The sequence below is a fragment of the Nyctereutes procyonoides genome, unplaced genomic scaffold (genome assembly GCF_905146905.1).
Source record: "Nyctereutes procyonoides isolate TBG_1078 unplaced genomic scaffold, NYPRO_anot_genome, whole genome shotgun sequence".
In the NCBI taxonomy this organism is placed as follows: Eukaryota; Metazoa; Chordata; class Mammalia; order Carnivora; family Canidae; genus Nyctereutes; species Nyctereutes procyonoides.
In genome coordinates this window covers 56,234,348-56,256,758 of record NW_026575140.1, presented here as the reverse complement: position 1 = coordinate 56,256,758, position 22,411 = coordinate 56,234,348, and the positions used below count along the sequence as shown (strand labels likewise).

At 46.7% G+C, this 22,411-nt stretch overlaps 1 protein-coding gene across 4 annotated transcripts in view; it reads right to left on the bottom strand.

Annotated features, from left to right (window-relative positions):
* MYH10 (myosin heavy chain 10) overlaps positions 1-21,914 on the bottom strand; it is a 121,698-nt gene extending 99,784 nt beyond the window's left edge. The window contains exons 1-3 of one of the 4 annotated variants that reach the window (XM_055305128.1): positions 21,813-21,914; positions 14,890-15,265; positions 2,534-2,690 (exon numbers count right to left, since the gene is read on the bottom strand). In XM_055305128.1, coding sequence (XP_055161103.1) covers positions 2,534-2,690; positions 14,890-15,265; positions 21,813-21,871 — 592 coding nt within the window. In that variant the 5' untranslated portion in view covers positions 21,872-21,914. Of the gene's footprint in view, positions 1-2,533; positions 2,691-14,889; positions 15,266-15,426; positions 15,551-21,350; positions 21,398-21,547; positions 21,684-21,812 lie in introns of those variants that run through there. The other 3 variants (XM_055305129.1, XM_055305130.1, XM_055305127.1) reach the window with 3 other exon arrangements.
* Positions 21,915-22,411: the final 497 nt, after the last annotated feature.

Below are 22,411 nucleotides of genomic sequence, written 5' to 3'. Positions count from 1 at the left end.
CTGTATTGTGTGGTCCATGAGCATGCAGCCCCCCCACCTACAGATTGGAACACAATGAAATTGTTTACAGTGGGCTTTTCTCGTTTTTCATTTTGTGTCACACTTTTCAACTGTTATGTAATCAAAACTATCAACCAGTTCTTTTTATTCTTCATATGGAATTTTATTATTGTGGAAAAGAATGTGTCACAGTGCCCTGGTTTTAAGTTCTAGTTCATAACCTCTAACTCTCTATACTTTCGGGGGTCAAGTTTTTTACTTTTTGTGCCTCCGTAAAGGCAGGACAGTGATTCTTTTTACTTTATAAGACTGTTGTAGATTTTATCACACACATAGAACACCTAGCCCAGCGCCTGGCACACAATAATATTCAATATATATCATTCTAGCATTAATGATGGTATCAGTGAGAAAACAATAGCCACGTCTTCCCCACTCCGTATGCATAAAGCTGGTCTGGCAACATTAATGGCACATTAACATTTAATCCCTGTTAACTGTTTTGTTAGATTCAATCTTTCCATTCAACCTGTCAAGATAATTTTTAAGATTGTTTCTTTCCCTCAAATGTATCTATGGCATGGAAGTTTCAAGTCATCTATACGTTGCATGGGCATGCATGCGTCCCTTATCTTGAAGTGTCCTGAGAAAAATGTCCCAACGGGATACCCCTTTGTGGACACCCTGACAAAGCTGGACAACCTCCATCACCAACCAGCACCTCACGTGCACCTTTCCCACCAACAGCCATGAGGACATCACAGTAGACTGTGGGAGGCTACGTGGAAGTCCTGATTCTCAGCAAACACTGTCCACTATAATTTCCCTGCCCACTAAGCTAAAGGAATGTGGGGCATATTTTCGTGTTGTTCTTCGACTTTTAACAATAGATTCTAGAATCCTTCCTGGCAGGTATGTGAAGCTCAGTGGCCTGAAGCTTCTTCCCCTTTTGAAAAGTTAGGGTTGTATATGGGACTCTGCCCCCACTTTCTGGAAACTTCCCTCCCAGATATCACAGTTCAGGGACCCATCTCAACTGTGAGAACGTGCTTGTTTCAATGAGGAAACATGGATTTAATTAGAGATGAGGAAATATGGATTTAATTAGAGAAGGAGTATGCTTCCTCCAATTTCTTCTCCCATATAAGGCAAAGTTTGCTCATTCATACAAATTGCTTTACTGCATATATAAAGATTCTTCTTCACAGAGACACAGAACTGAAAGCAAGAAAGCTGACCATCCTTTCTCCACCATCAGCAATTCACCAGAGCTGTAGGCATTTCTTAGGATTCTCTGGCTCTGAGAATCAGAAAGAGTATTAAATGTCATTTTAGCCTGAGCTGACTGTGGATATTCACCTGTCCTTACCAATCAATGACAGTCTTCTAGGTGGGAAGGACCTCCTATTTGCCAAGGGACCTGGTATAAGAAGCGTCTAAGTAAAACATGAAATAAGGGATTGAGACCTGCTCTTGATTAATGGCTTCATGCTACCCTCAGATTCAGACCCAGCCTCTGTGAACCGCAAGTCAGCGACAGCAGGAGGTAGCCTATTCTGTTCCCCAAAGATCACCGAACTATCTCATAAGAACCAATAGGTCTTAGGGCACTTTAAAAGTTTCTTTTTTAGGGGATTCCTGGGTGGCTAGCAGTTTAGCACCTGCCTTTGGCCCAGGGGTGGTCCTGGGGTCCTGAGATCAAGTCCCACATCGGGCTCCCTGCAGGGGGCCTGCTTCTCCCTTTGCCTGTGTCTTTGCCTCTCTCTCTCTCTCTGTGTCTCTCATGGATAAATAAATGAAATCTTAAAAAAAAAAAGTTTATTTTTTATTTTATTTTTTTTTAAAGTTTCCTTTTTAAAAGATGAAAGGAGACGCAGCGTCATTACAGGGGATCTCACACAGCACTAGGAAGGCCTATGTTCAATGCAGTCTTTTCAAGCAATAATATGCAATGTGTTCAAAACTGTTCTGATTTTCAGGAAAATGCCATGTCTAAATGCACCATCATGCAAGTGAATGACTCCAGCTTTATAATTCATCCCAAATCCAAAGGGAATCGGTTGACATCAACCAACTTGCCCTGTGCTTTCTAACTTCTGTTGCTCCCTTTACATGTATTTAAGACAAAAATATCTTATGACCTTTCTTTTCCCAACGAAGCCTCTACCCTTTCTATCATTCCTCCTGTGGCTCCTTCTGTGGGTTCTGAAACATACTGTGAGAGAGCTGTGACCATACCGGCATGTGAAGAGCAAATGTATGTAAAAACTAGATGCTTTTCAATGAAAAAATTAATGTGATGTAGCTATGAAGCCGCAATCATCCTTACCTGCTTCCCCCAGAAAATGACCACACTGCCCATTCTAATCTGAAGAATTCAATATTCTTCCGCAATAAACATTAACCTCTTTTCTTTTTAATCTTTTTTCTTTTTTAAGCGTAAAGCCCTTTGGAGAACAGATCAAGATACACACAAAAATACTAAATCACATTTAAGAAACTGAGTACTGAGGACTCTAACACTTCCAGTTACCTTGAAGCATGCATCTGTAAGCAGATTCAGATATAGCATAGATGTGTGGAGGCATCTCGTGGCGTTTCTTCCCTCTGTACATTTCAATAATATTCTCAGAGTAAATTGGAAGATTCTTGTAAGGATTTATGACTACACAGAAGAGTCCAGAGTAAGTCTAGAAGAAAAATAAAATACAGTGGTTAAAAATAAAAAAACCCTAAACATATCAGCCAGTCAGAAACTATACAGTGACTGGAATAGAGGCCTTCATCTCTGAAGTAACTGGTCTATTCCCCAATTAAATCTAGCCAAGGATGGGCAACTCTAAGCCACCGGAAGGTCTCCCACAGATGCTTTACTAAGTGGCACTCTCCTGGATAAAATGGTCATAATCACATATGCTTCCTGACCTCCTAGGGCTATTACTGGAAGGTTGAAAAGATAAGGCTATTCACTTTTCATGGTCATTCTTTCCTGAGCATAGAAGGTATGAAAGGTCAGTAACATAGTTCCAGATTCCACATTGCAACTAATCTTTAAGAAAATACCATTTGTTAAGTTTGGGTATAGTATCAAAGAAGAATGATCTGAAAAGGTGGCTGTTAAAGAGATTTGCAAAAGTGTAAAACTTCCCTGAATTTTTTTGCTCTGTAAAGTATAGCTTAAAAAAAGAAAAAAAGGAAAGAAAATAGTTTTTTTCATGAAAGATACTTTGCTGTTTATGTTAACTTGCTACACAGTGATTTTATGAATTTATTTAAATAAATAAATGCTTTATTGTCAACCAAACTGAGAAATATTTTTTAAATTTGCTGTAATTTCAAGTACAGTAAACACTGATAAATATAAACCACACAAAAGAGTTGTGTGCTCCACCCATTCACCCAGTCAGGTGCTTGATAATTTTTAAGGACCATTCGTTTAAAAGTTACAAAACTTTCCTGATCAGCAAAATAACCCTGATTCAGAATTGACAGTAAGAGCACTTTTGATATGGGGGAGTTTTCTCAATTCACTAAGAATGATTTCTAAGAAGAAGGTGCCGAACTGCCCCTGGGGGTGGTGGAAGAACCAGAGGACTCCAGCCTACTGAGGGACCAAGGCATCTGGAAAGGGCAGTCTGTCACACTGGATGGATGCAGGCCTTTCATTTAAGGTGATCTGGGTGATCTACGTATCTGGGCAATCTGCTTATCTGGGCGACTTGGGTGATCTGGTGATCTGAGTGCCCAAGTCTACAGGCAAGAGGACACGAAAAAGGCTGAGGACTGATGGTGTTCATGCCAACAACCCACTTCCCCAGAGACCCCAGGCGCTTCTCAGCAAGAGCTGTGTTCATAAAGGCTGAACCCCTTGGCAGCTGCCACCAGAAGGCACTCAAGAGACTGCTCTCCTGTGAACCCTGCAGTTAGGTTGCTAACTACCGCTCCAACTAGGGAATGCAGGCCTGCCAAGAGAAGTTAAGTGATCAGAAGCATGTCTAGAGCTGTTCTCCCTGCAGCTTCCCTATGTCACAACCAGAGGCTCGGATGTGGATCACACCTGCCACCTGGGTTAGGGGTAGAGAGAGGACAAAAGGCCAAAGGCTCTGCCTCAAGTTCACTGACAAGGGCTGTGTGCCTTCCTTCTGAGCTGATCCTGGGCCTGAGGCCAAGAGTAAGTGCTTGCCCATCCCCAGCTGACCACTCGGGTCTTCAGGCTGTGGCTCTCATGTCCGGGGAGCTCCTGGAGAGGCCTGGGCAGCTCAGGGCCTCTCCACTGTGGACAAGCCCCTTGTCTCACTCACCCAGTCCAGCCTCCCTCTGCCACCACATGACCAAAAGGCAACAGGAGGCAAGAAAAACAGGGGTTTTATTAAGGGTGAGAAAGCTAAGGTCAGGCAATCTTGGTTTCATAGTTTAGTGAGCTTAATTTGTACAGGGTCAAGTTAACAAGACATTAACTATCTACACCTCAATGAATCTTCATATATACCTCGCTTTTTTCCATTGGAAAATTAGATCACAGTCTGTTATGAAGCTACAGATTCTACACTTTACTTTTATAAGAGGTAAATTACCAATCGGCCAAAAAGAAAAAATCAGAAACCAAACCAAAACCAAAACCAACCAATTAACAAAAAAAACCCAAGAAAATCAGAATATGGAAGTTCCATTTGACATCCCACGGCATGTATGGCATGGTTAGCAGAGCATAACAATGACATTTAAATCAGAACTAATTCAACATATGTGTCTCCCACGTGGTGGGTACTTTTCTGAGGTCTAGGGTTACAAAGATGACTCAGTCCCACAAATATGAGTACGTCATCTAAAAACAAGGTTAAATAATCATCAGTAGCCTGTGCCTGCCAAAGAGGGGGAGTAAAAAATGTTTATGTGGAAATATTATTCAATTTCAGTGCTTAAAGAGCTCACTTCAAACTATCTGGAAACTGGCTCCGATACCAGGCTCCTCTAGAACTGATAAAGGAGGCGACACTGTGTCATCTTTATCTTCCCCAAGGCACATGGCAGGAGGGTGATATGTCATTAAAATAATGTCTCTGAGAGCCTGACATTCCAATTAGACTTCATTCACTGTCTGAATACAGAAACAGGACATTATGTACCTTTCAGAAATACCACACTCTGGGTATGAAAACAATATATACGCACTAAACAAACAAAACACAAAATTAGGCACTAAAAAAGAAAGGAGTACGAAAAGAAAAGGAGAAAGACAAACAGGATTATAATAGGACAGAAACTCCAGAGCAGAACATACAACCAACCCCAGGCCCTGAAAGTCATAGCCATCTCGTCAGAAATTGTAAAACGAGAAAAGAAATTCAGACCTAGATGGTCTCTGATGTTCTTTTAAAGACTATTAAAAGGTCAAAAGGAGGGATAAAGAAATTCCTATTAAAACTAGGAGAGCCTAAAACTTGGTGCCAGGATATAGCTGAGGCAGAGTGGGAAACAGCTTCACTGAAAGTGGTTTGAACCATGGAATGTGTGCGGCGGGAGCTTAGAAAGGCAGACTCAACTATTTAGGTTGTGTCCTGCGAGGGTGATCAGCTATTAGAAGTTCAGAGGAGAGGAGCAATGAAGGGAAGAAGCATGTTTGCAAAAGTATAGATATGGAGGCTCCATGGAAAAAATACTGAAGGGCAAGAGGTGAGTAGTGGGGGGAATAGAGACTACTGCATAAGTCCTAGCACAGGAAGAGGGCCCAGGTGAGAAGGAGACCATGGGTCATGAGAACCCACTCAGGGAAGGAAGACTCCAAGGTACTCGGAAGCTCTTAGCATAAAAACCACCAAAGAGGCAAGCTAACACTTGCCCCAAGTTTTTAAGCTTGAGAGGCTAGAAATGCTACTGACGAACAGCAAGAATGATTTGATTCAGGTAGCCCGGGTGGCTCAGTGGTTTAGCACCTGCCTTCAGTCCAGGGGGTGATCCTGGAGACCTGGGATCGAGTCCCACGTTAGGCTCCCTGCATGGAGCCTGCTTCTCCCTCCTCCTGTGTCTCTGCCTCTCTCTCTCTCTCTCTCTCTCTCTCTCTGTCTACTATAAATAAATAAATAAATAAATAAATAAATAAATAAATAAATAAATAAATAAATAAATAAATAAAAATAAAATCTTCAAAAAAAAAAAAGGAATGATTTGATTCATAGGGAAGATAAGGACCCCCCTCTGAGCACAAGATCGTGGGAAGCTGAAAGGGGATTCGCTATAGCAGGTGAGTACAGGAAAATGCCCAGCGAGAGCTGGACACACTGCTGAAGCCATGAGGACATTCTGCAGAACTGCATAGCCTTTAAGACACCAGCTGACATCATCACATACCTTACCTAAGGGAAACAGACAAAAACTTGTGTATTAAAAAAAAAAAAAAGCAGGGGCACCTGGGTGAGTCACTCACCAGGTGAGCCACTGGGCTCAGTGGTTGAGCATCTGCCTTCAGCTCCTGTTGTGATTGATCCCAAGGAAAAAGCCATAAAAAAGAAGCCATAAACAAACAAACAAACATAAAAAGCCTTTTAAAGAATCACAAAAAGAAAACCCAAAATGAAAACTGCGACACAGAGTAACTGAAATTAGAAATTCACCGGATGTGTTTAATGGCAAATTAGACACAGTTGAAGAAAGGGTCAGTTACTCCCCAATTTATCAGAAGCAAATATCCAGGCTGAAGCACAGAGGGGAAAACAGGATTAAATACAAGTGGCTCCATGGGACATGGTGAAAGGTGACTCAAGACACCTGAGTCCAAGGAGGACGGACAGTGTGGGGGCAGAAGAGTCTCTACAGAGACAACTAAGCTAAGAATTTTCCAACATTGACCAAAGGCATCCAGCCACAGACAAAAATGCTATAAGCTCCAAACCAAAGACAGAGAAGGAACTTGATCCAAGTACGTCGGGGCAGAAAGCCCACTGGCTCTTGATCTCGGGGTCGTGAGTTCGAGCCCCGTGCTGGGTGTGGAGCAGACTTCAAACACCATGAAGGAGGATATAAAGGTGCTATCACACAAGGTGGCCCTTCCTAAAAGGAGGAGGGGAAGTAAGAGGTGGAGAGGAACATAGCGACAATAGAAAGCTAAGTGAACACTGACTATATGGAGAAGTGGGAAGCACCTCATGGGGTTTAATTTATTTTTAATTTTTTTAATTTATTTATGATAGGCACACAGTGAGAGAGAGAGAGAGGCAGAGACACAAGCAGAGGGAGAAGCAGGTTCCATGCACCGGGAGCCCGACGTGGGATTCGATCCCGGGTCCCCAGGATCGTGCCCTGGGCCAAAGGCAGGCGCTAACATGGGGTTTAAAATGTAGACACCCTGGGGCGCCCGGGTGAGGGTCTGACACTGGATCCAACTCAGGTCGTGATCTCGGGGTCATGAGATTGAGCCCCCCTCAGGCTCCGTGCTCAGCGAGGGTTCTCTTCCCGCAGATGTACCATCTGAAGTAGACACAGGGGGGACACCTGGGTGGCTCAGTGGTTGGGCATCTACCTTCGGCTCAGGTTGTGATCCCGGGGTTCTGGGATCGAGTCCCACACCAGGCTCCCCATAGGGAACCTGCTTATTCCTCTGGCTGAGTCTCTCTCTCTCTCTCTCTCTCTCATGAATAAATAAAATCTTAAAAAAAAAAAACTAATCCTTTGCGAGAAGCATCACTGCTAAACAGCATTTCATGAGGATTCACCAGAGAGATAGAAACATCCTGCATTTGCATATATGCGGTAACACAGCTTCAAGCATATACAGCAAAAATGACAGAACTAAAGAAACAGATTAGCAGGAGCAGAGAGAGGATAACCAGTGGATAACCATGGAAAACTGTGATTGTACTCAAGACAGAGTGATACTGTGCACAAGGGACCCGTGCCCAATGGCTGACCTTGCAGCCGACCCTAGCACATGATGGGCCAGACAAGCAAGTCTTCCAGGGTATGGTCTCTGAGCAGGGGGGAGCTGATATTAGAAATAACCAAATAAACCTGAAAATACCCTTATGTTTGGAAATCACAAGCCATCTACTCCTAAATAACTCATATGTACCACGAAGACACCCCCATTATTTTGGACTGAACAGTAGTGAAAATACAACACACTAACACTTGTAGAATATAGCTCAATGCTTATGACTTAGACCTCGGTGCAACTCCAGCAGATCAGGGATGAGAGCGAACAGTACTACAAATCCTACAGAAAGTAAGATGGTATGACGAACAACTCCATGCCTAGAAATTTTGAAAATTTAAAAGAAACAGAGAAATTCCTAGAAAAATATCATTATCAAAACTGACACAACAAACCAAAGATCTGAGAAGTTCTACATCTATTAAAGAAAAACTTGCCCACAAAGAGAGCTATAGTGTTATGTTAAAAAAGAAATAACATGAATCCTATCTGAACAGTGTCTGAGAACACACAGAGATGAGATATTCCAATTCATTTTTCTAAAACCCGCATAATCTGGATAGCAAAATATAATAAGGATGGTATAAGAAAGGAAAAATTTTAAGACAATCTCACTCATGAACAAAGATGCAAAAATCCTAAACAAAATATTAGCAAACAGAATCTAGGAATCTAGGAGTATAGAAAAAGAATACTTGGTCCTTGCCAGGTTAGTGTAAAACTCAAATATATATGTATATATACATATATATGTGTATATATATATATTTCACCACAATAATAAAATAGCCAGAAAAATCACACTATCATCTCACTCGATGCTGGAAGAACATTTGATAAGTTAATATCCAATAAGGATTTTAGAAGTTTATCCATTCAGATAAAAACTAGGAACAGAAGGAAACTTCCCTTAATCTGATAAAGAATATTAAAAACAAAACAAAATGGGAACAACCATCATTCTTTTTTTTTTTTTTTTTTAATGATAGTCACACACAGAGAGAGAGAGAGGCAGAGACACAGGCAGAGGGAGAAGCGGGCTCCATGCACCGGGAGCCCAACGTGGGACTCGATCCCGGGTCTCCAGGATCGCGCCCTGGGCCAAAGGCAGGCGCTAAACCACTGTGCCACCCAGGGATCCCAACAACCATCATTCTTAATGGTGAAATGTTGGAGCTTTCTCTCAGAGATCAGGGATGATACAAAGATGCCCATGAACACCACTTCTTTCAATGAATACTTACTGAGGGTCTTAGTGCAACAAAGCAAGTAAAAGAAATGTGTAAGAACTGGAAAGGGAAAAATAAAACTGTCATTCTTTGTAGACAACATGAGTGCATTCATAGAAAATCCAAAAGAATCTTCAGCTAAAGTACTGTAACCCATAAGTAATCTTAGTAAGACTTTTTTGCATTTTTAAATCTAATTTAATCTACATTTTTTAACAATTTTAACTTTTTTAAGTAGGCTCCATGCCCTGCGTGGAGCCCAACATGGAGACTGAACTCACGACCCCGAGGATCAAGACCCAAGCTCTGATTAAGGGTCAGATGTTTAGCACCCACGTGCTCCAGGCTGGCTCAGTCAGAGAAGTAGGCAACTCTTGATCTCGGGGTTGTGAGTTTGAGCCCCAGGTTGGGCAAAAGATTAAAAATAAAATATATATTTTTTGAGGATTTTATTTATTCATGAGAGAGACACAGAGAGAGGCAGAGACACAGGCAGGGGGAGAAGCAGGCTCCCTGCAGGGAGCCTGATGCGGCACTACATCCCAGGACCCTGGGATCACACCCTGAGCTGAAGGCAGATGTTCCACTGAGGCCCCCAGACGCTCCTCTTGTCTTTATCTTACACCACACACAAAATCCAATTCCAAATGGACCCGAGGCCAACCCCAAGTAATCATCATCACATCTCCCTCTCAGACCAAGGCAAGAGGAGAATGAAGTCAGGACCTTTGCCACCCAGGCCCAGCCCCAGGCCTCCATGTGAGCTGTCAGGAGGCCCCACCTCCTACAGGAAGGCTCCCCACACAGCCACCCTCCACCAGCCAAGGCATCAGCTCTGGCCCAACACGCCTTTAGAGATGGGAGACACAGCAAGGGCCCAGCCATCACCATGCCAGGGCATTGTCCTCTCCTGCACTTGTTTTCTGAACTCTGCCTGCATGTTTGTAAACTGTCCCCTTGTTGAGCTCTCAGAACACCCGGTTCAAGGGCCTTCTGTATCCTGCTGGAACGTGGCTAAATCAGGCTTCACCTAGAAAAGCTGAATGCATGAGTTACAGGGACACAAACCCAACCACCCAGGATGTCCACTCCTCCTTACCCACTGTAAGGAAAGGCGTGCTTGTATGCACCGGGTACCAGCCCCAAACTGGAAAATGCAAACGCCCAGAAGTAGTTGAGTGGATAAATGGGTCAAAAGCTTACATTGGAACAGTATGCTCTAACAAGATGGAGAAAATAACACAACCTTTTCACTTTCAGGACCCTTTGACCCTCTTGGAAATTACTAAAAGACCCCAAAGATCTTGTTATGTATAGCCATACACAGAGAACCAAGTTTTTACATATGTAGATCTATTCATTTTTAAATAACAAAATATGTTAACATAAATAACATTTCTCATGAAAAATAACCATTTGTTTTCTGAAACAAAAGTAAGAAGGGGGGTGGTTGCTTCATATTTTTGCAAATCTATTTTATTACCTGGCTTAACAAAAATAGCTCAATTTTCATATCTGTTTTCGCATTCAATCTGTTGTGTGATGTTTGGATTGAAGCACATGAAGAAAATTAGACTACGCAGATATTTCGTTGGAAAAGGAAGGTGTAGTTTAACTGACTTTTCAAGTGATCATGGATATACCTCCTTGACACTACACCAAAATACAACAAGTGAGAATTAAAGATTTGATGCGATGTGGCATCTGAAACCCATGGATGAACTTTCATACTATTACGTACATCAAAATCCATTAAATCCATGGGCTCATCTTGCGTGTGGAAAGGTCTTTTACCCACATGTGATTTTCTTACAATGTACACATCATTTGGAAAACATTAGCTCAATAAATTATGCAAGTCTTCCAAATGATGACATTTCACTATATGACATTAAAAAAAAAAACAAAAACAGTCATTAATGTCACCATCCATCTCACCAGAAAGGGTTTTAAGTGCTGAGAAGCTGTCACGTTCATAGTGGTAAATACAAATTTCCCTGAATCCTAATTTTTTTTTTAAATCTTAAAAGATTTTATTTATTTATTTGAGAAGGAGGGGGGGTGACAGAGTGAGAGAGTGAGAGCAAGAGACAGAGTATAAGCAGGGAGCCAGGCAGAGGGAGAGGAAGAAGCAGACTCCCTGCTGAGCAGGGATCCGGATACAGGACTCAATCCCAAGACCCTAGGATCATGACCTGAGCTAAAGGCAGACATTTAACTGACTGAGCCACCCAGGCACCCCTCACACAGTATATCAAAAAGACATGTACTCAAGGGTTGACATTTAATAAAATCAAGCTTTTCTCCTGCTTTCTCAAGGACATTCTCCAGTGGAAAGATTAAAATGACCACTAGCACAGTCTGGGGTCGTGTTAAGATGCATGCGGTTTTCCCCACCATGACTTTTGTACCATCGGTACCAACGCCAACAGTGGAAAGTGCAGATTATAGCTTCAAATAATCATGAGAACAGTTGTGACCTCACAGATCCCCTGGGAGAATCTCAGGGAAACCCTGAGAGTCCACAGGCCACACTTCGAGGACTTCTAAATTATACCAGCACAAAGCAATACAGATGGACCTTAAAAATGTAATGCTGAGAGAGAAAGCAGACATGGAGGCAATATGCTGTGAGATCCATTCATATAAAAGTTCATAAACAGAAAAATTAAACTATATTGGTCAGGGAGGCACACTTAGTTGATAAAACACACCAACGGATTTTAAGACACTTCTCCGTAATTAGCAGACCAAGCAGACAAAAACTGGTAAAGAAGATTTAAACAGAATTAAAAAGCTTACTCCAATGGTCACAGATAGAACCCCACACCCAGCAATAACGGAAGGGATGCTCTTCCCAGACACAGAGAGGCGCATCAAAACAGACAATACGGGGGATCCCTGGGTGGCTCTGCGGTTTAGCGCCTGCCTTTGGCCCAGGGCGCAATCCCGGAGTCCCGGGATCAAGTCCCGTGTCAGGCTCCCGCCTGCTTCTCCCTCCTCCTGTGTCTCTGCCTCTCTCTCTCTATGTCTATCATAAATAAATAAATAAATATTTAAAAAAACAAAAAGACAGACAATACGTCTCACACAGCAAGTCTCAACAAAAACAAAGCAGGATATTAGCTGAACTATATTCTGTGCAACGCAATTCATTTAAAACTCAGTAATAAGGGGCTGCCTGGATGGCTCAGTTGGTTGAGCGTCTGACTCTTGGTTTTGGCTCAGGTCATGATCTCCGGGTCGTAGCACTGAGCCCTGCGTCAGGCTCTGCGCTCAGCACACAGTCTACTTAAGAGTCTCCCTCTCTCCCTCTGCCCCTCCTCACCCCTGTCCTCGCTCTCTGAAAGAAATAAATAATATCTTTAAAAAAAATCAGTAGTAAAAAGGTAACTTTAAAAAACCCATATTTAGAAAATTTTAAAGTATCCTTTTAAATGTTTCACACGTCAAAGAAGAAATCCTAACACAAAACAGAAAATATTTAGGACCGAGTAATAAAAATACCATGCATCCCAACGTGTGAGGTGAGCTAAAATCATATTGGAGGAGACATTTGCAGTTTTCAAATGGTTTTATTAGGAAAGAGGATGAAAATTGATGACCCAAGAAATTAGGAGGTCAGGGAGAATCAATCCAAAGAAAATGTAAGGAAACTAACATAAGCCAAGCTGTTAGCAAAGTAACTTATTTAAACGAGCTGTTAGCAAAGTAACTTATTTAAACGAACATACGAACATACGTTAGCTCACCTCTAGAAATGTGTCTGAAAGGTCCTCCCCTAAAGATGTGATCTTTACATCACACAACTCAATGGCTCCAGTTCAACTGACTGGGGAATCTCAACACCCAGGCACATCCTTCAGTCTCAGGCACCCACAGCCCTATTTTCCTACTAGGATTCTTTCAAGTCAAGTGCTCCAACTCCAAGGAACTCTTCCTCCGCCTCACTAACTGCACACATGATCACCCCAAATTCCCAGCTTCCAGAGGAACTTAGATTGTCTGTCTGTAAAGAGTAAGGGGGGGCCATGCTTTGAAGAGAAACTCAGACATCACCTGAGTTGTCCCTGAGTTCAGCTGGAGAAAAAAAATCAGACAAGCTCAATAAAAGACACAAGTCTTAGAATCACAGTGAAGAATGGCCACAAATGAACTAAGTGTCTTTTGTCCGATTCCTTCTCTTTCTCGCTGTCTCCTCCCCTCTTCGTCATCTCCTCCCCTCTTCGTATTTCTCTTCTCTCTCTTACTTGCAGGAACCCACAAAGTCCAAAGAGGGGAAGCAAGGTGAAGATGCTGGCAGAAAAAGCACCTGGTTCCCCTCCACACTGCAGTTCCCCACAACTCTGGCGGTATCACATGTCCAGCACGAGGTGGCACGCAAAACTGACTCCCACTCAGATCTAAGCTGTCAACTCACTGACCCCCACCCAGATTTGAAATTTCAACTCGTGACCCCACCCATCCCACTCCCACACTCCCTCACCTCCTCTCCAGACCCCTTCAACCTGCTGGATGAGGGACAAAGGGAAGAACCAGTGGGCACTAGAGACAACAGCCAGGGGTCCCCTGCCTTCCTAAGCCTGTGACTTGGCAAAATCACGGGCGGGGCCAGGACACGGTGGCCCCATATGCTCTGCTGCGCAGGCTTGGCCGGATTCTCAAGGCTGCTATCTGAGTGATGTTCTTACTAGTGGCTTCTCTTCCCCAAGCTGTTTCCTTTCTCAAGCCACCTTCCCAACCGTGATGCCTTTTAAACTCACTTTGCATCTTACCTCATAGGGGAAAAACAAAAATGAGAGACCATCACGCTTGATGGTATCCACTCTGGTAAGGGTCATGGGAGCACGATTCAGTTCTCAGAGCTTCCCATGGCTCCCTCCTAGCAGAGAGAGTCCAGCTCCAATGCTACCTTCTCAAAGAGCCCTGCACAGACCCGCTGTGGAAAGCCATTCCCTGACTCACTATATCCCCTAGTTTGGCTTCATTTCCTTATGGGGTGTATTGGGAAGGCAGGGACCTGGCCTGGCCTGTTCACCACCCTCCTCAGCACCTGGAACCCATAGGTGTTCAGTAAATAGGGTCACTTAGTACACCATTTCTATGGGAAAGCTTGTTCTGATTTGCAGAATTTCTGAATGATTGTGAGCCCCAGGTGCACACCCCTTCAAGAAATTCAACTGCTCTCCCCCAAATGCAGACCATACAAAGTCAACTCTTCTCTCTGCTTCTTTTCATTCTACATCGAAGTTTCTATGTCGCCTCTTTAACTCGCTGCCACCTGCATCTATGATCCCCTCAAACCTGTTTTGTCATTCTAGAAGCTCTGGCTCCTTGCCGAATCCCCTCCACTCCATGCTCCTGGACAGATGCTGACTTCTCACCAGTGTGCGGTCGCTATCCTACTATCCACGCAACTCTTACCCCACGTCCGCCTCCCCAGTCCTCCCACCCCACGCTCTCTCCCTCTCATCGTGCTCCAGCAAACCGCCCTAGAAGTCCTCAACTGCACTGTCAGTATGCTTAATCGCAGATTAGATTATTCAAAATTATGCGTTCAGATGTAAAGCAGTGCAAGATGGGTAAGCAAAGACAATCTTTGTCTTTAACTCGAACAGTAACGTGAAACAGAGAGGGTGGGCATCCCACGTTCTCTTTGGCTCTGACACCACGTGTAACCGACACCGACGGCCAGCCACCCCATCCCGTGATTACTTAGCAGCGAGTACTCACATAGATCAATCCCGAATAATAGCGGTCCTTCAGGTTATGTAGAACAGAAGCTTCGTTCAAGCACGTCAATTCTGCCATATCCTCCACCTTGGAAAACTTAGGTGGGTTCATCTTCTGAATATCGTCTTTGTTGACCATGGCTTTCTTGCCGTTCTCTGCCAACTCCACCATAACCTCATCTCCCCGCTCCTCTTTGATACTTGCTGCCTCGAAACCATGACGCTCTGATGGAATCCACACTAGCTTTTTAGCCGTCCAGTCGGCCTGGGTGGCAGGGTTATAGATGACAGCCCTGTCCACAAAGAGGTACCTCTCTGGGTCTTCAAGTCCAGTTCTCTGGGCCATTGTAAACAGGAGGATCCAAGGGCAATTGCCTCTAGGAGAAGAGGGGGAGGAGGACCAGGTTAGATGTTAAAAAACATGCAACGATTCATAGGTTTTACTCTTGTCAGGAACTTAAAACGGGAACCCTGGGTAAGCAGAAAGCATAACCTTTAGTGGAGGAGCCAGGGTAGTGCTCTTCACGGCCATACTAACCGAGAGTCCAAGGTAAATTTCAGGGGTGACCACAAATTATGCCTCTGGTTGTCTAAAAACCAGGCAAGATGTGCCGGCAGTGGCTGAGGGCTGAAAAACCAGCAGGGGGGAGAAGGCAGGGCTCCAGTTGGGACTTCTTTTTCCTCTTCATTCCCTCTTGCACCTTCACCACAAATTAAACAGGGAGTTAAGAAGGCAATGAGGACAAAGGAAAAGAGAGTCATAATAAAAGGTCCGGGAAGCAGCACAGGAATTAACGTGGCCACAAGGATGCAGCTACAAAACACATGGCAGGTGCCAAAAGTGTAAAGCGTCAGGTCTACACAGGCCTCCCATTCTGCCTTCAGATAAGAGACTCGAAGTTCTTTCCTACAAACACCCCTAAACTCAGTCCCCCGTAGCTTCTCTATGGCCCGTGTGGTCTTAATGCAATCGGAGCATGCCAGGGAGGGACAGCTACTCAAGCATGTGATGCGGGCTCTCCAGGCCTCACCCCCACTCTACAGCTGCTCCCGCTCCCCATCTCCTCTGCGAGCCTCCATCATTCATCAAGACTCACTCCACTACCCTCCCAACATGCAGCGTGCCTACTTATGCCCTGGCAGGCAGGGCGGCCCAGAGGTACACTTGCATTCCAGATGTGGTTTGACCAGGTGCAGAAGAAAGACAACCACTAACACTGGGAAAAGCACTGTTTCTATGATGCTCACATTTGACCTAAGTCAAGACCTAACTGGTGTACTTAGCCCTCACTTACCATTGGCTCATGATGAGCCATCAGCTATGGTTCCATATGCACTACTCTCAGCTATGACCCATCCGATGCTGGTGCAACAGACTTTCTCAACCAAGTGGCAGGATTTTACAGTCATCACTCACCTTTCTGATGTGACTCATCACTCCTGCCTGATAATATCTTTTTGGAATCTGATACCATCATTAAACACTTTTGATATTAGCCCAGATTCCACATTAGTACAAATCTCACAAGTATGGTTTCCATGACCTCATCCGAGTCAACATAAGAGGCCAACTGAGTAACTAGTCCTGCTTCTGTTACCTCTTCCCAGCTTTTCCCTCCTCCCAAAATGATGGGGATTCTTAGTAGGCAACAGACAGAAGGCTAATCACAGAACAGCCTGGGGTGGGGGTGTCTGGCTGACTCAGTTGGAAAAGCATGCAACTCTTGATCTCGGGGTCATGAGTTCAAGCCCCATGTTGAGTATACAGATTACTTAAAATAAAATCTTTGAAAAAAAAAAAGCAAAGTGGTCCAAAGTTGTTACAAGGATCTTAACCTTGAGTCCGCAAATTTCAACCTCCGTGAAGTCACTGAAATGGGATAAAAACATACACTTCAGAAATCATGTTAGAATGTAGTGCATTATTTTTTTTTAATTTTTATTTATTTATGATAGTCACAGAGAGAGAGAGAGGCAGAGACACAGGCAGAGGGAGAAGCAGGCTCCATGCACCGGGAGCCTGACGTGGGACTCGATCCCGGGTCCCCAGGATCACGCCCTGGGCCAAAGGCAGGCGCCAAACCGCTGCGCCACCCAGGGATCCCCTAATGTAGTGCATTATAAACATGCATGCCCTAGAGCATGGTTCTCAAACTTTGGTGTGTGCACGGGCAGCCCGTAGGAGGCTTACAGAAATACCGACCAAAGCCCCATTGCCAGGGTTTCCAATTCAGTAGGTCTGGGGCAGAGCGCCTGGTAATTTGCATTTCTAAAAAGTTCTCAGATGCTGCTGGTCCTGGGACTACACTTTGAGAACCATCACTCCACAGTTCTCTGGTTGCCATGGTGAACCAATGTTGTTAACAGGTATGCTGGGATAGAAAAAAAAAAAAAGGCTGAAAACCAATGTTGACCAATTCCTAACTGATTTAAAGGATATGCGAATGTTTTTTAAATTATGGGCTTGAATAAAACAAAAATCACAAAACAAAACGAAACAAAAAAAAATCACCAAAGATGTAATATTAAGACTTCTACAAATAAAAATGCTAATACGTTTTATAAATCAACTTGTAATTTACCTTCTAAGGCATTCACGTGGGGGTGGGCAATTCAGAAAATATTCACAGGGCATGTGTACATTCTGAAGAATGGTTTCCAAAGCCCATCATTATCTCTAGGGACTGGCGTTCGTAAGACTATTAACACACTTTCTGTCTTTCTAACTTATACTTTGCAAACTGCTAAAAAGAAGGGAGGCATGGCTCTGCAGTGGGAATCGTCCTAGATAAATCTGGACATGGACAACAGGACACACATTCCACCTTTAAGATTGAGAGCCTTTTAAAAGAGAAAATATCCCACTATAACAAAATATGGTAACAAGTTACTCTTATCCTTAATAGGTAGGAACTGTATATCCCATATGACACCTAGGAGGAGGTCTTGCTGCTAGGAGGCGTGTGCACACACATTTCTTTAATTTTACACTGGGCATGTAATTATATGCTTAAATTTAGTGGATGGCTATAAATTAGGGTAGCCCAACAGGTCATTTCTGCAGTAGACCTTTTTTAAAAAAAAAGTAAATGATATATTTAAAAATTAGTTCACCAAATTGGTACACTTAAAATTTATCAGTATTTTTCCTAGGTGAGGAAATTCTTGTAATTTATGGGAAAGAAACCAACAGATCACAAAAACATAATTGCAAAATGCTCCCGACTTTGTGGGGGGAGATTACCTAGACACTTTTTTTTTAAAGGAACAGATAACAATAAATAAATAGATAAATAGATAAATAAATATTTTTAAAAGGAACAGATATTCACTGGGTCTTCACTGGGCAGTGAGATTACAAATTACTTTTACTTTTTACTTTTCCAGAGCTTTCTACAACTAATCATTGAGAGGACACTTTCCTGTCCCTGGCTATCTGGTGAGCACCTAGGTGGCTCCCAGGTCTGCATGGGGTGGGTGGGTGGGTGGGTGGGGGATCTCTCCCTTCCTGACCAAACCTCATACATGTGGTCCCTACCCCCACAGTGAGCTTCACCTTCTCCACAAACACCTACCACTCCTTCCAATCCTGACCCAAATGCCACCCTCTGAGAAGTTCTTTTCAGGTCATTCTGGCAACTGCCCCCTTCTGAGCATTTTCGACTGCTCTTCTGGTTTTTTCTTGCCCTCCCCAGCACCCTACTTGAGGGCTTATTAGCACATAGCAGGTACTCCAACTGCGGTTTAGTTGGATAGAGTTTGGGAGGCCAGTGAGGAGGTTTTGTCCACTTTAACTCTTCACTTGCGATTCCCAAGTATGTTGTATTTTTTTCCATTCTACTGTACATGTGTACCTGATCTTGATAATGCCGGTATTTACCAGTGAACCCCTCCCAAATGCTCAGTTTTACGGCATGGGGGAGTACCACAATTTTAAAAACAGCAAATACAGTTCTGTATCATTAATTATGGGCAGGAACCATGCTAAGGAGTTTACCTTTATCAACTCAATCCTCACAACAGCCCTATGAGGTTCGTACTATTAATATCTCTATTCTACAGATGAGAAACCTAAGGTAGAGACAAAGCCGATAACCAGCCCAAGATCACGGAGCTCCCATTAGCAGAGCTGGGCTAACCTCAGAGTTCCTGCTGGAATGCCCACCACAACAACGGGGGGGGGGGGGGGGGGAGGCGGATTTTGAAGGATGTGGAGGGCACTCTACGCTGCCTCTCCACTAAATAAAAATCCTATCGATTACGGTTTCAAGAATGCAGGCTCAGCAATCAACATGCCAGCACAATCTGGCATAGGCTTTACATTTAAGAGAAAAAACATCTATATTTAGGAAAAAAAGGAATAAAGAGAAACTCTTTGCCGCAGACAGAAAGATAATCTGGAAGGTTTTTGGTGTCATTTTGAAAGGAGTGTTTAATTATACCTAAGTCATTATTCTGTATATGAAAGAGCCCCTTCCAAGGCAGAGTGCCATCCCCTTCATTGGTTTTAGACATACACTCCCCTGCAGCTCTGTCCCCTCCCCCACAGCCATTTTTTTACTTCCAAAAAAATGCCAACCGGCAAACTTCTGGGTTGCCTGCCTCCCAGCACCTACCACAGGTACAGAGACAGGAAAACAACAATTTTGTGACTACCTTGCACGTAACAAGCAAAACACAAATGATCTATTAACACATCAACTAAAACAGAATTGTGCCACTTGGTTTAACGACCCCACTGCAGTCACTGACATGACAGGGATGTGCAAACCAAATGTATATTTACCAAAATTCAGCTTAGCCACATGAGCGCAGATACCAACCAAACACACAAGGGCACTACCGCTCTGTATGGCCCGTGCCATCTCAGTGAACATCTTCACACTGAGTTAAAATCTTTCTAAAAATGTGGACGCAACGCCAGGAATTTCAATCCTTCCTACAGAATCAGAAAGTACATAACCCGCTGAAGCACTGAGTCTTCTCTCTTGCACAATGTGCCCTTCAGAATTTCTCCATCTGGTCTCTTATCATCTTATCCAGTCTGTCTTCATTGTGATGATTTCCCTAAGGAGCCCAAATAAAAAGCCAACCTCTAGGGTCACATCCCTTCACTGCCAAAGCCTGCGCTGTATAGCGCCCCATCATAGCATATGCTGTCTCCAGATAAGGATGGGAAAGAAGCAAATTTAAGATGCACAAGTCAAGAGATGCATCAAATAAAATGGCCACTTTTTCAGGATCTGAGACAGACAGGGCATACTTCAGCATCAAGAGCAGGGGACCCCACGAATACTTGGGGAGGGCAGACGGAGAAAGGAAATATCACAATAAATAGATTAAAGTTTTCCAGACTGAGGAGGCTACGGAGAATAATGAAGCCTGACTCAAAAGGATCCTCACTTCCAGCGTGAAAAAAAACAAAATCTCGGCAGAGCCCAAGTATTACAGCTAGTATATTACATTATTCAGCGAAAACAGCAGCCTTTGTTCCGTGGGCAGGCTGGATCTCCCCCGCCTGCTCTCCCCTACCCCACCCCACCCCTCCCCACCCCCCTGCATCCACCGCAGTGGGCTCGCAGGCAAGCCGCAGAGGCCCGGAGACACAGATAACGGTCACAGGCAGAGGCCACGCCACCCCAGCCTCCGCGGCTGAGCCCAGACCCGCCGAGCGGCCGGCCTCCCTTCCCAAGGCCCGGGCTCCCAGGCCGGCCAGGCTGGGGGGGGGGGGGTGGAGGGGGCTCCCGGGTCCCCGGGCCGCACCCGCCCACCGCGGGCCCACAAAGCGCCCGCCAACGCCACGACTCCGCCCCGACCCCATTCCGGTCCCATTTCACGGGATCAGGGTGTGACCCCAGCTGCAGAAGGCCAGCGAGGGAGTCCGCGGCGAGCCGTGCCCGGATCGCTTACACAATAAAGGGATCCCGAGGCGAGCGCTGACCCTCCCCCCGGCCGCCCTGCCGCAGCGCGCCCCCGCCACATTTCCCGCCCGGCCCCCCGCCCCGGCCGAGCTCAGACCCCCGGCCCTCGGGGGCCCCCCACCCCACCCCACCCCACCCCACGGGGCCCGGAGCGCCGCCCGCGCTCCGACAGCTCTGCGGAGCCCCGACCGCACCCGGGCAGCCCCGCCGGCCTAACACGCCCGGGAGCCCACCCTTTTCTGTCCGGAGCCCCCCACCCGCACCCGGGTCGCGCTTCCCCGCCTGCCCCGCCCGGGAGCCGCGAGACCCCCACCGGGGCACTAGGCCTCCCCCACCCCCGCGTCCCACGGACCCCACACCCCGAGCACCAGCTCCCTGCGGCCCCCGAGGGGTCGTTCGCCGGCCCACTCGGGCTGCGATCCCTGCAGGGGTCTCCAGCCCCAGGCCCCCCCTTGCCCGCCGCTCCTGAGGTCTCTCCACCCACCGGGGTCGGCTCGCTCCCCCGCCTCCGTCCGCGGGGTCGGTCCCCGCACGAACCTACCGCCCTCCGCCCGGAGCCCTCTCGGGCGTCCCCGTGCTCCGGCTCGGGCTGCGCTCCAGCCCTTGCAGAGGCGCCCGGCGGCCCCCGCCCCCACCAGCCCGGGACCCTTGCTCCACCCCAACGTCCCCCGCGTCCTCCACCCCCACCCCCGCCCCCCGCGGCCGCCGCGCTCCGACCCGGGCAGCCGCCCCTCTCACCTTCACCGAAGATGGTGGCGCCGGCGCACGTCCCCAGCCGCGACCACAGAGCCGGCCCCTCAGCCCCAAACCCACCGCTGCCTCCGCCGGGCTCCTTTAGCACTGCTGCTCGGGGCTGCCCCACCCACCCCCACCCTCATTGGGCCAGCTCCACGCCCGTCACCGCCGCCCCCAGACCCACTGGTCCGTTTGCGCGCCCATCTCCAAGGGAAGACGTTAGCAACGCGAACGAAGCTACCTTCCCGAGGCCGCTCCCCCCACCCACCTGGAAGGACGCTCATTGGCTCCCGCTCCCGGCCCAGGCCGCCGGGGCGCCCGTCTCATAGGCCGCCTCGCACGTCCGTCAAGGACTCCGGGAGGTGCGGCCGCGGCGCTGGTCGGTGATTGGCTGGCGCCCGCGGAGATGAACAGGCGCCGCCACCCGGCGCCGGCGAGCCCGCGGGACAGCGCCTGCGGACCCCGCAGGGGCCTCGGCTGCGCGGTCGCGGGGGCAGGTGTGCGGTCGCCGGAGCCCGGCCCTGCGCCCGGACGCGCCCCCGCCGGCGTCCGGCCGCACAGAGCCCCCTCGGGCGCCTCGCCGCCGGCTCCCCCTGCGGCAGCCGGCGTGTCCCGTAGCGGCACCGGCTGCCACCGCCGAGTCGCGGGCCCCCGGCGCTGCCTGCAGGGGCGGGGCCGGAGCGCGGTCCAGAGGCCTTACGTCACCCCCGGAGCTGCAGGGGGGGCGGGGGGGCCGCGGCTCTGCGGCTCACCTGCAGTGGGGGAGGGGGCGGGGCTCGCTGCGGCTCTGCGCCTGCGCACAGGGTCTGCGGCCGGGGGGGGGGGGGGGGGCGGGCACCGGCGGCGCTCCGGGGCTGCGGGGCTGAC